General features: G+C 41.3%; 2 protein-coding genes across 2 annotated transcripts in view; one reads left to right on the forward strand and one right to left on the reverse strand.

Moving 5' to 3' along the window:
* The first annotated feature begins 8,525 nt into the window (after positions 1 to 8,525).
* Positions 8,526 to 12,194, forward strand: LOC120804867 (growth-regulated alpha protein). Its single transcript, XM_040154567.1, has 4 exons — positions 8,526 to 8,647; positions 9,465 to 9,582; positions 10,673 to 10,753; positions 11,522 to 12,194. Exons 1-4 carry the CDS (start codon positions 8,581 to 8,583, stop codon positions 11,580 to 11,582), a joined length of 327 nt encoding a protein of 108 aa, XP_040010501.1. The 5' UTR covers positions 8,526 to 8,580; the 3' UTR covers positions 11,583 to 12,194.
* The window catches only part of cnot6l (CCR4-NOT transcription complex, subunit 6-like), a 28,105-nt gene continuing 23,441 nt past the window's right edge, over positions 12,187 to 16,850 (reverse strand). Inside the window, exon 13 of the mRNA XM_040154623.1 lies at positions 12,187 to 15,034. Coding sequence (XP_040010557.1) covers positions 14,998 to 15,034 — 37 coding nt within the window. The 3' untranslated portion in view covers positions 12,187 to 14,997. The remainder of the gene's footprint in view (positions 15,035 to 16,850) is intronic.

Here is a 16,850-nt window from a genome sequence, read left to right on the forward strand (position 1 = left end):
GTGAAAAAAAACATGTCTCAGTAATGAAAGTGAAAAAAATCTGTCCGAAAATCTGAGAAATTCCTACTAGTACATAGAGTCCCTGCATAGCGCTACAGCTCTGCCCCACTTTAACCTCAACAGAGAAGCTTAAAGGTCACTGAGGATGCTAGGTGTATCCTTAACATGTGTGTGTGTGTGTGTATATCTAGATGCAGTTTTCCTGTCTGTCCATTAAGGAGGCCACCATAACCAGAAGTGGATGCTGAGCAACCGACCACTGCGGAAGATGACGAGTAAATACTCAACAGCAGCATCTTCGGCGGCGGAGGCAGGAAGTAAGAGAGGAGAAAAGTAAAAAACACTGTTTGCCTGACTCAAGTTCCAATCTGCAGGTGATCCAAATTAGTCTCAAGCTTTCTAGGTACCAAAGAAGTAAAAAAAGAAACCGTAGCATGTTTACAAGCAGTCCTTCTGGCACTGATCTCCGCGGTGTGTGCAGGCTGAACAGAGAAACAACTGGGAAAATTCTCAAACTTTAACTTCTCAACATCCGATGCATAATCTGCCACCGGTCAACACAGGGCCACGCAGTGTGCTTCTGGGTGCTCCCTGTGGTGTGGGCACCATTACACAACAAGGCTTGGAGTCACATTGTTCAAATGTACGAAATTTAATCCTGAAGGAACTGAGCTTTCGGTCGCTCGAAGCCAAAAACACAGGTTGCCATCCTCATAAAGTTCCTTCCGGCCACTGCAGCACAAAATCTACGTATTTCTGTGGTATAACAGTCAGTAAAAGTTTTATTTAGTTTCACACTCGACAAATTTGTTTTTTTTTTAAATTCTGTGTTTTGCACTGTTTGCCGTCTGCTGACGCACAGCACACTTGCGGTTTGCACCTGAAAATGATGGAGATGTTAACTACGGCTTTATCTTCTCGATCTTGACAGCGCTGATCTACGCAGCTTCGAAGCGTAGCAGCCTCCGTACATCTAGTGAGTCATGATCCTGCTCGTTAGCACCAGTGAGAAACTGTGAACTGGCAGTTAAGATGTGTGAGCGCCGCAGTGAGTGGTTGAAAGTTTCCTCAAAGGAAGAAGCAAACCAGGGAATTTATTTGTTTTCGAGTGGAAACCAGAAACAGTGTTAAGACTTGACTTTTGAAGATGGAACATCTTTCACGCAGTGAGGCCCTCTGTCAGCAGAAATACACAGAACGCACGCAGAGGCTCTCAAAGTGCAGACGAAAGAGCAGGGAATGGAATAGCCAGGGAAGTGTGGGCATGTGGAGGCGATGCGTCAAACGGCGTCCACATCGGTGCCGCCGCTACAGGAATTCCTCTTCATGGTGTGGCGCATCCCCTCAGAGCGCCAATATAATACAAATAAAATGCAGCCAGAGCTTCTGAAGTAAATTAGTTTTGTCTAATGGGTTTAGATATCAAAGAAAATGAGAGAGAAGAAAACTGTCCAATGCATGCACTAGAAACTCCTTGTTTTTTCTTCTTATTTGGATGTTGGTTCCTTTCAGAGAGTCTTCTCCACGATACAAATCCTGGGCTGTTCTCTGCAGAAAAACAACACAATTGTTTGGTGTTTTTATTTTGGTTAAAAAGAACTCCAAGAGGAGTGTTGTGGATAAATGAAAGTTACATTTACATTCACTTCTTCGCTAAAACACATTCTGTGTCTCCCTGAGATCTAACATCTGCGCTGAATGTATTTTCTTTCGCACAGAAACATTCGGAAAAGCTCTGAAGCCCTGCCTTGTTTGCGTCCACGATTACTCGCTAGCAGCCTTCTCCTCCGCTGCTTTCGCTGTTATCCTTGTTGCGTCGCTGCCACCTGTGCATCTGTCGAACAATGAGAGACCATCGGTCAGAACGCGCGTCGCGTCACCGGCGCACGTACGTCGAGAGAAGCAAAGTGGGGGCCCTCTCGCTCCATGCTCCGTCGTACTACTAGTTGTCCTCGACGTTCTATGTCCACTAGGAGGTAGTTTGATGCTGTTACAATGCGACAAAAAGTAACGGGGATAAAAGTTGGTTTGGATGAATGTGAGTATTTGAGTTTGATCCAGGGGAATGGGCTAACGTCGGGCGATTATCTTTTCTGTCTGGTCTCTATAGGCTAATTTTGTTACTGTACGGATCTGGAAATTCAATCAACACACGGAATTCGTGTTTCTGCGTCCATTTTTCAGTTCAAGCCGCGGCCACCAGCAGTTGGCGGCCCTGACATTTGTGGACCCGCAGCGTGAGAGTCTGGCCGGTCTCCTCGACCTCATCAGCGCGATGTCGAGCGGGAGTGGCCAGACTGAGCCATCCAGGAAACGCGCCGTAAAACCAAGCCTGTGTGACACCTTCCACGTACACACGGTCATATTTTTTTTTTTTTCTCATTTAAATTCGGATGACTCCTCTTGTCTTGGCCACAGTGGGAATCCAACTCCAAACCATGGCAGGATTAGTCCCTCTCTGCCTTTCAGCCGGTACAAATTCTATATTCAGTTGCCTCAGAAACTGTTGGGACCCCTCAACTGTTTGCACACTTTTCCATGTTTTTTTTAAAAGAACTGTCCCTCTGCTATTTCAGCTTCCAATCACCTGCACTGCAGTGAACAAAGCCAAAGCGATTGTCTTTCAGTTGCATTCTTGAGCAAAACGCTGAATTCAACCAGCTTCAGTGCTCGCTGTACTAAACACTCAGCTTTCCGGTGCACTTTTTACTCAGCAGTATCTCCTTGCGTGGTCTGACCTTTCTATTCTGATGTTGAATGTCGGGAAATTGAAATGCAGTGGTTTCTTTTGTTGGTAGTCAGATTGGTTTCACTCTGGTACAGTACCCTAAACACGCTAATAATAGAAGACAGAGTTGGTTAAATTTTGTGAGGGCCTGTCACGAGGAAGCATCTGCAGTCGAGGGTGATTTCTTGCTTTTTCTCTGCTGTATGCCATTGCTCTACTTTTGCTTTCGCTGTAACACAAGGTCTCTATAGACTTCCTTAAAGTTTTGTTTTACCTTGGAATTGAAAAGAAATGAAATGAAGTCTGTCTAAGTTCCTTTTTTAAAAGATTTGGCGTTAAGGTCAAAGAAGAATTAGTCCTGGGGTCCTGAGCGGTTTAACAGGGATATTTTGGACGGGTCTGTTACGTTAGTCCAGTATTCACTTTGCTCCCAGATCATTTGATTCTTTGTTTATATTTTATGGGCCTGCAGTGTTGTGTCTGAGTAGGTCACCTCCTAAGGTGGTGAGTATTACTGTCGTGAACTGTGCCGACTAGGAGCGCCGCTTAACCCTTTCCGTTTCGGAGATGCTCCTACCCAGTCGTCTGCCCGTAATGATTTGGCCTTTGTCGAAGTCCCTCGGGTCTTTACAACCGCCCGTTTCCCCCTTCACCCGACGCATTGACTACGAGGAACCGGCCGTTCACCGACCATCTAACGTGTCCCAGGCTTTGACATGATCCGTTGTCGTGAGATAATCAACGTAATTCTCCCGAGCCGCGTGTTCATAAGTGCACATCACCATCCAAAACACTGATCCACCGACAAGTAATGAGATCAGAAGAGCCTTGGAGGGCGATGCAGGTGTTGACCGTTGCATCTCTGCAATCCTTACCGCCTTGATCTGTGTGAGACGTTTGAGATACTGAACTGACTTTGCTCTTCCGATGTCAAATTAGCCAAAAAATACTGTTCGGTTACTCAGTTAACTGCTATACTTGGAATTTGACGGCTGGATTTCAGCGTATCTGACTCTCAGAGAAGTCTCCCGGGTCAGTGAGTAATATTTAGGGTTTGGAAACTGGACAGCCACCCACCCCTCCATCCACGTCAGGGATTGGTAGAGAAATATACTTTTTCAAAGGAAACATGAATTGCTCAAGCAACTGTCAGTCCGAAATGCCGTGCGAAAGGAATTACAGTATATGACCTTGGGGACAGCAATCTGCTTCGAAATATTAGTTTCTCTACACGCTAGTTAGATCAAATCACAAGAATAAGGACAGACTTAAAAGTTAGCCACCCTATCAGCACGGCAGCTCTTTCCATGGTCACAATCAGTCACGTCTGCTGATCAGAGTTTCCATGGTAACAATCAGTGACACCATCCGACCAGCGTTTCCATGGCAAAAATGGTTTTTTTGATGGATAAATATCTTCATTTGCTCGGAATTGGTGGGGAATTAATCACACTCAGTATAATGATAAAAAATGACATCTATGTATTGATACTACTCCATCCCTGTAAAAGATGAAGTCGAGTCTAGTCAGAGGTTACCTCAGGGCACTTGTCACATAGAGCAGGTCTAGGCCTGACTCTTCACAGTTACATTTACAGAGACCCAACACCCCCCCCCCACATGAGCGAGCGAGGAAAAACTCCCTTTCAACAGGTAGAAACCTTGAACAGAACCGGCCTCATGGTGGTGGTGGGGTGGGGGGTCTGGGGCGGGGGGTCTGCCCACAGAGAGAAAGCAGGAGGAGAGGGAACATAGCACAATGCAAGCTCCGAATAGAGATATAAAGTCATAAAAATAATGATGATGATGATGATAATGGTAATAATCATCATAACAGGAACAACAGTGGGAAATCGTTTTTCACAGTAACAAATATAACCAGACTCAGCACATTCTTGCATTATTAACTATGCAGCATCAGTTCTGAAAGTTATCAGATTTCACACATTTAATGTTTTGACCATACGTTTCCTGTTTACTACTGAGATGATGTTTTTTTGGTGTTATTTGGAATTCTTTGAGTGTGTGTGTGTGTGTGTGTGTGTGTGTGTAACTCAGGAAATCATTTTTTATTTAATGCAGTAATATTTTCCCCTTTCTTTCTTGCTTTTTTTTTCTGTTCATTTCAGCTACTGTCAGATCACTTTGGCCCTCCTGGATTCTGACCTCTTCATTTTTGGTTGCGTTGTGATGATTACGTTTCAGTCAATAGTCAGTTATTTGTACAAAATATAAAATTCAAACTTAAAATTAAAAGATAAGAATCGATCACACATCTTGTCTGGTTGTTCGTCATCTGCTTTGTCCTCATGTCTGGATATGATGGAAACAAGTGATAACAATGAAAAAAAAAATCCAAATAGTCCTTAATACTCACTCAAGTGCAACTCTAGCTTTAATTTCTAATTTATTTTACTTTTGGCTGCCCGATCAGTCTTCTGAATGTGTCAGCACAGTCAATCAGAAATAGTGCCAACACTAGTTTTGTCCTGCTCTTAACCAATCAGAATCATTGGAATAACGTAATAATAATCATTGTTGTTTTTTTTGGTTTTTTTTGTATCAGAAAGCTGAGCTGCAATTAAATATTTCCTAAACTTTGATTTTGAACTATTGAATTAACTTCTTGAGAAAGGGGAAAAATGGGAAATGAAAAATGCTGAATATGATAAGAGGTGCAATCGGTTGCAAAATCCGTTATAAAAATATTTATCTGACATTATCCTGTATGTCGAGCTTGTGTCGTTGCTTTACAGTATTGGGTGGAGCATCGTGTTTTTCTTGTGTGAACAAGCCGTCCGAGTGAAACAGCCGCAGCGCAGATGATGGGAAGAGGTCAGAGTGTTTGATGCACTTAAACTGGGCAGCGCTGACTGAGGTTCAGTTCCCAAAATCATTCTTGGAGTAGTTCCTGAACTATGACTGACCTGAGTTAAACTAATACTAACTTTAATTTGCGCTTGAACCAATGTGATGGCCAATGTGCCACCACAATGGCAGCCAGGAAAACCCGTAATAAAAGTACAGCCGGTAACTGGCGGCTGTAACAAGTTGACAGATTACGATCCGGAGGCGCATGGTACATTTTTTCGTTAAATGATTCCCACAAATGAGTCATTTTTAATATGTTATTCCCTTGAACGACTTAATTTTCTTCCTGAAATGAATATTCCGTGCCCTCAAACTACCGAAGTTGCACTTCCTCCCAGCAACGCACTTTCACCGAAGGATTTCCAAGATAACAAGATGATGTGCTGAACAGCCGGAACCCAGAGTGTATCCGCGTATCTCAGTCCGAGATGAAAATAAAACCAAGAAAAAATTAAACCCATGGGGTTTATGACAAACAACAAGATAAGACGTGTGATCCTGACAACTGGAGCCACACAAGGAATAATGTGTTACGTGTCAAATGCTGCATTATATGCACAAAATGCATTTTGTGCCATTACACGTCCCCTCGGGCACAACGAAACAATCTGAATCTTTTCTCTTCTCTTTCAGACAGCGATATATAGTGCACACCCATATTTCTTGTGGGCCTCCACTGTCAGTTATTCTATCTGAAACAGGAAACTCTTAAAAATAATTTTAAAAATATCCCAGGTAGGTCTCACACTTAGAGCATGGACTCCCGGAGCACCCATTTTAAGACTGATTCACTTAATAAGCTGGGAATCGAGTTATTAAATATAAACATGCATGTAAAATTCAACCTTGAGCAATGTCCTCCTTTGACCGCCAAAGCCATCGCATTGATGTTCAGGGGGATCCCACTCTGAACCAAGCAGGGCTCGGTATTTGCCATACATGACTGAGCTCATCTAAATTTAATCTTGGTTTATACATCTTATTTTCATAAAGGGGAACTAAAGGCTAATTTTGGGGGGTGATAACAGTCCCCTCAATTAATTACTTACCAGAAAGGATGTGGTCATTAGTCCGGGACCTCCGAGGCAAATACAGAAGTTTGGTTCTTGGTACTTTCCAGTATCTTGCCAAATATTTTCTGGTCCTGATTATGGCCACGTTTAACACAGACTGATGCAGTAATGATCACACTTTCCTGGGGCCACATTTCCACAAGGCTGCTTTGGATTTGCTCGACACCCGTCGCAGTTGATGGAACTCTTCAGTCACGAGCTGGTCCTGAGTCTGGGCAAAGTTCAAATGGCAGGGTACCTTTAAGTGAACAGCTGCAGGCAAAATGCTGAGAGCGGGAGTTCAGTTTAGCAGCGATGCTCTTTGCGCTCTCTGCATCTGTAAGCAACTCTCAGAGTCAGTCGCAGGTATGAATTATTGTAAATCAGCTCGTCGGGGAGGATGCCTTGAGAATTCGAAGAGACAATTAGACCCATAAAAACATTTCCATTAAAGTTTAAAACCATCTGCAGATGCAATGCACCATCTTGTGGCTATATTGCATTCTGGTCTGTTTAATTCGTGTCTCATATCTGTCTGGTCTTCTTGCCAGGACAGGACAGGACACTGATTTTTTTTGTTATATATTCTACCTAGTTGACATTTAGGTGCTGTGTTTTGGTACAGCTCAACATAAAATGGTGTCATCATTTTTATCTGTCCCGATAAACCAAACTAAAAGAGAAGACAGTTCATAGTTTGAATGAACCTTTTCTTGCTGTCATTTCCATTTTGATGCTGGACCAGTGAACACACTGGAGGTTTTAAAATCTCTGCACGTCCCACACAAGGACGGCGTTCAAGGCACCGACCCATCCGTCTGGGCTTGTCACGGACTAGTCACTGTGTCTAGTCTGCACTTGGGCTTTTACCTAAACCTGGCCAGTAATAATTTCTGACCTGTCGGCCTGAATCACAACAAGCTAAATGGTTGGCTGATGATTCCCAGACTTTGGGGAAAGTCACATGAAAACTGTCATCAGTTCCTCAGTACACGTTACTCATTGACAAAGCCATTGTAATAACATTACTTTATTAAGTGCTGAGAGGCAAAAGTAATGCGTTACATTACTTCTTACTTTACTTTCGTTACTCAGCTATCAGCTCCATCAGGGGTAGCTTTATGCAACCGAAAAAGTCAGCCCACAGTTATCCCATTACTGTAACGCATTACTAACTAATGCATTGCTTTTAACCACTTAGTTTCAACCTGAACCATAGAGGTGTTTTATCGTTGCTTGTTGCAAGTCACTGACAAACCACATTGTCCTGCTGATTGGTGCACCAGATTAAAAAATATGCTGATTCTGGTTGTTTTCACATACGTCACATAGAAGTTAACATTTTCAAATTGTGAATATATTGATTACATCAGTGTTCGAGTGTTGATGACTAATAGAAATGTCATTTTCATTCTAAAAGTTCAGATACATCAGATTTGGTGGATAATAATATAGAAATGCTAAAGTCCATCATTCAAGGCTAAAAGACTGTAATTACTAGCTTTTTCATATAAATATGAATCAGTGCCAAACAATTCTTCACTCAGTGTGAAACTCCAACTTGTCTGATGGCAGAAATACTTCCATCCCACATGGGGAAAATGTGGCATTAGTGTTCAAAAACTGTGCTGACAAAACGATGAGTGCATATAAGATAATGTAGCACCTTTATATCATTTGATATGCAGTGATAAGAAGGCCTGGTTGATAGATCAGACCCAAAGAAGGAAAACCAAATTTAGCTATTCAGCAAAAAAAAAAAAAAAAAAAAAACAACACATCAAAATGCCACACTTTTGTTGTGTCAAGAAGGGAAAAAAGTACGTTTTTCCTACAAACACTTCCTTATTTGCTGCTTTATAAACCCAGACTCCACTCCATTCACTCTCACATCCTCATTGGTGCTGAAAGATCAAAACAACCACCAAAATGATGCCTAAACCACTGCTCCTCCTGGCTGCTGTGACTCTCTGCTGCTGCATCACGACTCTGCACGGTAACTTTATATTTTATAACTTTTTTTATGTTCAGAACAGTTAAGGACATGATTTCCAGTCTCTAGGATGCCTTCCTCAGAGTTTAGTATTGTTGTAATTTGTGCAACCAACGTTAACAAAACAATAAGGAGTTGTCTGCATACAGTGATATTTTACTGATCTTCAAGCTGGACAACATAAAGTGCCTGAATATTTTTAGGCACTTCATGTTGTCTTTGTTTATAAGACAACATGAAGTTTATTAGACTTTGATTTCCTTGTTTATTAGATTTTTTCCTCATATTTTTTATATTAATTTTGTTCAAACATATTTTTCCTATTTCTCACTTTAACCTTTAATTCTTTTATCTGGTTTTATGTGACCTGATTTTATACTATTCATTTTTGTGTCGTAAAGCAAATCAAAGTACACTACTTTTTATTAAAATGCACGTACATTAATAAAAGTGCAAAACTTTTGTCAATCTTTTAATATCATAGGTAAAAGTAAGTAGTTTACATTGTTGAGTGTGAATATTTATTCTTGATCTTGACCTGAACAGAAAAACTAGGCCCATATGCTTTTTCTGGAGCTTTCAACCCCATTTCTTGATGCTTCTTTGTCAGTGGAGTTTAATCATATGGGCATTAGACCACCTGTTGTCACATGACCGAAGTTCCATAATTACATTACGTGATGAATTTGTAATGTCGGTCCAACTCTATCTGCTGAGAAGATTGTGAGATGTGGTTGAAAAAAAAAAAAACATTGAGTAAAGTTTTTCAGTTTCATAGACTGAGATGACAAAGGCTGTTTTTAATCTGAATTTCTCACAGCTATTCCCAGGCGTGGGTGTCGCTGCATGCGGACGACCTCTCAAGGCATCCCTGTTCGGGCCATCAGGAAAATTGAGGTGATCCCTATTTCAGGACACTGCCGCCAGACTGAAATCATGTGAGTAGTCACGATTGATTTAAGAAAAAGTAATGTGATAGAAAATGAAAAAAGTGCTTAATTTGAGTCTGTGTCCAGCGTGTTTACAGAATTTCCACCACGGTAAACAAATTGCTCTTATTAGCAAAGCGTGCTAAGTTTCAGTTTTCCATTTTATATAAGTTTTTGGTGTTTTAAATATAGGAATCCCACATATTTTATAAAATGATCATATACAGTTTATATATATATATTTTTAAAAATCTTCATCTGCAAAGTGACTGTAGTGGTTGTATAGGAATGAAAAGTACAATATATTCCTCTGAAATGTCATGGAGAAGTGTAAAGAAGGATAAATTAGAAATATTCACATTAAGTACGAGTACCTTAAAATTGTACCTGAAGCAGTAGTTTGAGATTTTGGGAATTGGCTCTTGGCTTTGATACCGCTTTCAAGTCCTTGTGTGAGGGAAGGAGCTGGAGCCAGGATGCGATTAGCTTAGCTTAGCACAAAGACTGTAAGCAGGGAGGAACAGCTAGTCTGGGTCTTGCCACAGTTCAAAAATACACCTGCCAGCACCTCTACGCCTCACAAATGGACATGTCGTATCGAATGTATTTTTGAACTTTGGAGATAGCCGGGCGAGCTGCTTCCCACTGCTTCCAGCCTCTATTCTAAGCTGAGCTAATCCCCGCCAGGCTCCGGCTCCAAGAGTGGTCTCGAACTTCTCATCTTATGGCGAGGAAGCAAATAAGCATCTTTCCAAAATGTTGCACTATTCTTTTGGGTACAGTGTGTGTGTGTAAACACCTCTGCTCCGGTTTGACATCAGAGCTATGATGCAGGTTCGCAGTGTCCCAGTGGCACACAGACGTATCCTCGTTAGTTATGGGCCCTCGGAGCAAAAGTGAAAGTAACTGGGTATCAGTACAGCATTGCACAAAATGGGAAAACTCAAGTTACTATTACATCAAACTACACATCTACTGACTGAAGCTGTGTTATCATCCACTGATGAAACAGGTTTACTCAGACATGTGTAATGTGAGAATTTTTCCACCATTACGTAAAAAAAAAAAAAAAAAAATGGAATCCCCTCTGTCTCCACAGAATCACCAGGAAGAACAATCACAAAGTCTGCATTAATCCAGAGGCGAAGTGGGTCAACGAGCTTCTCAGGAATTTGCAAAAGTAATGTATTCTTGTACATCAACATGATATGAACATATTATCGAACCAAAATGATTTCAGTTCACGATGTCTTGATTAGATTCTCAAAAACAGTGTTGAAACAAGCCTCTTAAAGATGTGCTACTTTTCTCTCTTATGGGTTTTGGACGGTTTTACTGACAGGCATAAAAGTCGAATGTCGAGTGTATGGTGGTGGTCATGGAGATGTAGTCGTTGGGTTGTCTCTTGTTTCCGCCTTTGGTTTCCACACTTTCGAAACATTTTCAGCAGATTCTGATCAGTTTTTTGAAACTGGTTTAGAAAATGCTCTCATTTTGTTACAGTAGCCACCAGTGGGACCAAACCCCCAAATATCCTTCCGTCTCACTGTTGAGGTTTTGAAACCGAACCGAGAACTCGGAAACCTCAACAGTGAGCTGGGGGAACGCTTTTCGGAACTTGGAAGCACTGGGATTAAATCGGAACGTGCAAAGTATTTTTTTCCTACGGGAAATTTTTTTCCTGTGGACGTCTTGTCGGACCCTCTGCCATGTCAGCGTGTGTCCAAAGGACGGGCCTTCTCTCGTGTTCGCCATCCGTTATTGTGATAACGCTCATAAAAATCTGCACTTAGCCAGAATCCGTTAATCGTATCTTCCGCTCGGTCATTATTTCATCCCTGATCCCCGTACAGCACTAAGCTACTGTATCTGTTGTGGTATTCTGAGTTAAACCTCTTCACTCTGGTCTTTGGTTAATTTTTCTTCTCTTCTTTTGTTTTAATTACAGGAAAAACGGGGCCTCCGACATAACAAATCAGTCAACCACTGCTTCCACCCTTAACTTCTAATGGCATTGTGTGGTAACATTTGACATAGAAATGGCTTCATTTAAGTTTGTCAAGCTGTGAATTCACCGTAGGAGGAATTGTACACCTTCAGTTTGTAGTTTTCTTCTAAAGATTGGCCTTTCTACTGTTATCCTTTGAAAAAATGACAATAATTACACAAAAATATTGTCTTAGTGCTTCCTTACATGCTTGAAGTATTAACATTTAATAATAATACTCTTTAACTGTGCTGTTTTACTTTTTTTCAAGTGTGTGATGTATTAAGTTGTTAAACAGGCAAAAAAACATTATTGCACCATTGATACGCAGATTCTACTTTGAAATTTAACTGTAAAAATGTGTTGATGTTGCCGTTTTATTATCGAACACCACGAAAATGTAAAAGCCGATCATTCCAAAAAAATAAAAAGTCATCACGCGATGCACAAGTTCTTTGTAACTATGATGGTCTGCAATTCTTTCCAGTAAATTTGACGTCAGTCCAGTCCTGCTGTCGATGACATTATAGATGGCGCTGTTATCTCCGGCAAGCTTGTGTTGTGTCCGTGACTTGAGTTTTCGCAAAGAAATAAAGCACAGACAAAAAGACTCTTCAAAAGTGACATGTTTATTGCCTACAGGAGGTGGGGGAGAGTGTCGGGGTGTGGAGCAATGACACAAGTGCTGTTGAGCATGTTTTGGTTTCAACTGAGGCGTAACTGCACACACGTCGAATACAGCTGTAGCCTTTGTAGAAGTCCTTCACTTCATTCATGTAAATATCAGCTTACTGACATTTCTGCGACCAATTATTTGCAATTTTTTTAAATGGGTGTGTATTAATTAGCATCGAGGGGAGGGAAGGGGTTTAGCTCCAGCAGCGCAGAGCTGCCGCCCGTGCCAGGTCAGGTAGTCGCCGGCACTGGTTATTACTGTTGTTTGTTCAGAAAGCGGGGACGTTTCAGAAGCACCTTCTTGTGTTTAGCCATCGTTTGTAATGTCAAATGTGTCTGTTCTTATGATTAAACGACTTGTTCAAATCCATATTTGTTAGTGTCAGATGCTGGCCTGCAAACAAACGAGTAGCATCTTAGGGCTCCCAAAAAAGCTAATAGCAAGTGACTGTTCTTGGGCGAAAACCTTTCATCTCAGAAATTTCAGTTTTGTGGAAGCTGGGAGAAAACACCCTGCTCTTAGTGGGAGGAAAGTTCTGGATTTATTATCTCAAAACAAATTCTCTGGTATGATTCATTATTTGTTTCTTTTCCCTGTTGTTCCCTGTTGCACTTTGTAACTCTTTTTAGAAAAGTGCTTTTACAATACTGTTAAAGTATTATGAAATTCATTAATTATTCTAACAAATTTATAGGTTTGTGGAGGACAATGTCATTCTTTAAATTCAGTGGAAGCATGAAGATTAAAGAGAGAGGAGGTCTTCATCTGACAGTGGTGAAACATCCTGTAAACATTTTGATTTTAAGTAAGGTATATTTCATGAGCAGTTTAGTTACCTTTTATAAAAAAATAAGAAAATTAATGTACCTTTCACAGATTTTAAATCTTTTTATTGATGGATTTATTCACTCATTTGTATTTATCCAGTTTCTTGGGAGGAGGGTGAGGGTGTCAAAGGTCCCCCAAAAATGCTTGGCCTGATAACACAGCTGAGAACACAACTTCACTTAAACTTATCAAACTGCATTGTGCAGCAGTACCTCAGCTCGCAGAAAAAAAAAGAAAAAGACCTCTACAAAGGCTAGATCTGTATTTTTGCTTTGCTTTAGTCAGACGAACACAACAAAGTCAGCACCGCCACCGACATTAGACAAACTTCCACTCGTGCTCGCAGGCGAACAGTAACATGTCTCACTGCAGCTCTGCACCTTTTTGACATTTAATTGTCAAACACGATGCGTACTTTGGATTCCACAGTACATGACCTGCTGTGTCTAACGTTAGCAGCTCTTCACCGCAAAAGCTGCAGGTTTTCCTTCCAGGCGAACACGCGTTCACAGCTTCCTCCAGTCTCTGGAGGAAGCTGGTAGGACTGAAAACCAGTGTGGTGAAGAGCTGCTGGTCTGGAAACAGAAACTTAACATTTTAGTTACATAAAACAGGTTTAAGTGCAGTTCTTTAAAATCCTCTTGAGAAATAATGTAGCACCTTTGTTGGTGACTGCTGGTGACAGAGGGTCCTCACCCAGATTCACTTCACTCACTACACATGAAGAAAGCAAAACTTGCCTAAAGGCAGCAACTTTAAAATACTTTTTCTAGGAATGCTCCGAGGAAAGAAATTCTCCTTCCCAGAAAGAAGAGCCTGACATTCCTTATTCTTCTCATTCTTAGAATTGACAGATGCCACATTGCTCAAATGACAATTTTGAAGGAAAGACCAATAACTGAAAGTTGCTTTTTAACTGTCACAACCAACTGACGGGTCGAGATTGTTTATTAAGTGTTTTGAGACTGAAGTTTCTGCCTTTCCCCTTTTTAGACCAACTCTGATTTTATAATGGCCTAATTTCAGCAAATTAACCAGTGCATTAACCTGTTAGTACTGTAAATTAACAGACACTGTCAAGATCTACTGAAAATATCCTCCATACACCATTGATTTTAAAGGTTGCATCAGCTCAACCCAAACTGTGCCTAATCTCGAATTTAATCAGACTTATTCGGTGTCATGCTACTGAATTCCTTTTCCACGGCCTTATTTACAGGTTAATACGCTGGGTTGAAAACGTTTATGCAGTATCCTACAAATTCATGTTTCCCAGTTTGGATGGAGCGACCTGGCCTAGTAGGAGGCCGTCAAAGTCGACACGTTAGAGCAGATAAAAGACAACCCCCCCCCTTCATCCAGATGCTTGACACTTTGTCAGATAATCCTCACGCTCCCCAGTCAACATTGCTGGGCGTCCTACTGGCCACCAAAGACTCGTAACCTCATGTAGTGACCACTTTGCTATAAACCTAGGCTGAATAAACTGAACAGTGGGAGAAAAAAACTAAAAACAAAAAACAAAACAAACCAGGGCCAGATATTGAACAACAGGATTTTACATTCAGAAATCGCATGCGATGGCGGTCGTGATAATCCCATGGAAAATACACCTATCTGTTTGCAGCGCATACACACGCGCACACACACTCACACACTCACACACACCAGGGAAACCACAAACAAGTGAGAGTGTGCATTTCAGATCTCTGGTAGAAATTAGTGATTTGTTGTTGACAATGATACAAAAAAGCTGTTTGATTAAAAAAAAAAAAAAAATACAGAAACCAGTCAGAGGTGAACAATTATTCCTCAGCTTCAATTCCTCATGATCACATCCCCAAAGGTTGGTTCAGGAAGGATTGGAGGGATTGAAAAGATGGCTGGATGGAAGGATGGAAGGAAGGATGGATGGATGGATGATGGCGCTGGGTTAATCTCTGAGCGTCTCGGTCTCATGGGCAGTGCTGCTGTTGAAGAAATTGTACAAACTAGGCACGTTGTTTGTAGAAAAAGTATGCGAGGTGCCCTCTACAGAACCAAAATGAACAGGTCAAATGCTTACAGGTAATGATAGTTGGATATTACTGTGGAAAAAGTAAAAGAAGTGGCTGTGGATATTGGATGATGCGTGTGAAGACACAGGTGAAAGGGATCTGGAAAGCCATTTTTGGGAAAACTCGGAAGGGAAACATCAAATAAAAAGGGGAAAAAAAAAAAAGAAATTTTGATTAAGCATCATCTCAGAGTGTAAAAGGCTTCGTGATGACACTTAAATGTGAACTGGAGAAATAAAAGCCATCAAGACAAGCTGCTTTTAAACCTAGAACATTTATCTTTTCTTCTCAAAAACTTGGTAATACTGAATTGTACAAAGTACCAGTTGAAAGACTGCATGTTAGTTAGAGACAGAAAATGCCCGTAGTTCAGAAAAGAAAGTTGGACAGAGACGATCTGTCTCTACAAGAGTATTCGAGACAGGTGGAGGTGGTATTCACATATGAGATCTTAGTGCACCGGGCAAAGAAAAAAGTACGATACCAAGTACACCTTTGATTTGCGAGAAAAAAAATACGCCCCTTTATCTGGAGAATGGTACGTTCCCCTCGCAGATGCGAAAGACGCCCTGTCATCGAGGACAGTTTAACTTATGTACAGCCGTTGTACAAAAATCAGAAAAAACCCTGTGAGGTGAGTTCAGGAGTGAAGTATAGGCCTCAAAATGCTCACAAAGATCGACTTCTCCAAAACAGGAGGCGTACTCGTCAGAGTCAAATCACGCGCAACTGAAGCCAAGCCGATACTGCCCGGTCCAGGCCAGTTACACTGGTCTGGATGCGGTTTAAAGCTGAGGTTACAGGGTGCCGTGCTGTGCTGACACCATTCATCCCGAAAAATAATTATGGCTTTTCTTTTCAAATACTGAACAGAGCAAAATGCTTTGACTAACTCATCCGATCTCAAGAAAGGTCAGAGTTCTACTAGACACTACGGCATGAAACGTGCCAGATACTGTGTGTTAAACACTGTGAGTGCATATGCTGGCAGCTCTTACAGAGTCCCTCTGCATAGATAGTGCTGGGTATCAAACCTCAGTAGTTGCACTCTAAAGTATCAAAAAAAGTCAAGTACTGAAAGCTGGCACCGACAGACCAGGTATCGCATTCCCAGTCTTTTGTTGCCGATTTGAGACTGTTTTTTGTTTTAGGCAAAGCAGTTGTACTGACGCCTGACACTTACTACACAGTACGAAAAAAAGTACATATCGGAGATAAGTCCCGAAAATAAACACGATTTCGATTTTTCTTGTTAGCTACCTCGTTAATTATATCGCGACCGTACGTGTGGGTCCCAGGCCCAAGGTTTAGAGCCACTGGTTTAGACGACGTTAAACATTTGAGAAGCTTGGCCCCTTTTGTAAAGGATCCGGGTGGCTTTCTAGGAATATGTGTTTGTTTTCTCAAAAAAAAAAGGTACTGAAACTAATGCACTGCATCTTATTGGCGCTAATATCGATACCCAGTCCTACCCCAGCATTCATTCATCTTGTCGATCCCGCACTGAGCTTCTCTAAAAAGCCTTAAAACAAAACCGAGTGATGATGTTTTAATACTCCAAAGTGTCTCTAAACAGAATTTATCCGAACGCTTTTTGCACCTTCTGGCGACTCAAAAATTCGACAAATTTGAATTTTCCCAAATTTTGGGAACGGAGCAAAAGTGCAGCAGTAGTTTTATCAAAAATGCACAAAGACATGGGACTTCTACTACAACAGCAACAACAACA

Source organism: Xiphias gladius, chromosome 19, assembly GCF_016859285.1.
Source record: "Xiphias gladius isolate SHS-SW01 ecotype Sanya breed wild chromosome 19, ASM1685928v1, whole genome shotgun sequence".
Lineage (NCBI taxonomy): Eukaryota > Metazoa > Chordata > Actinopteri > Istiophoriformes > Xiphiidae > Xiphias > Xiphias gladius.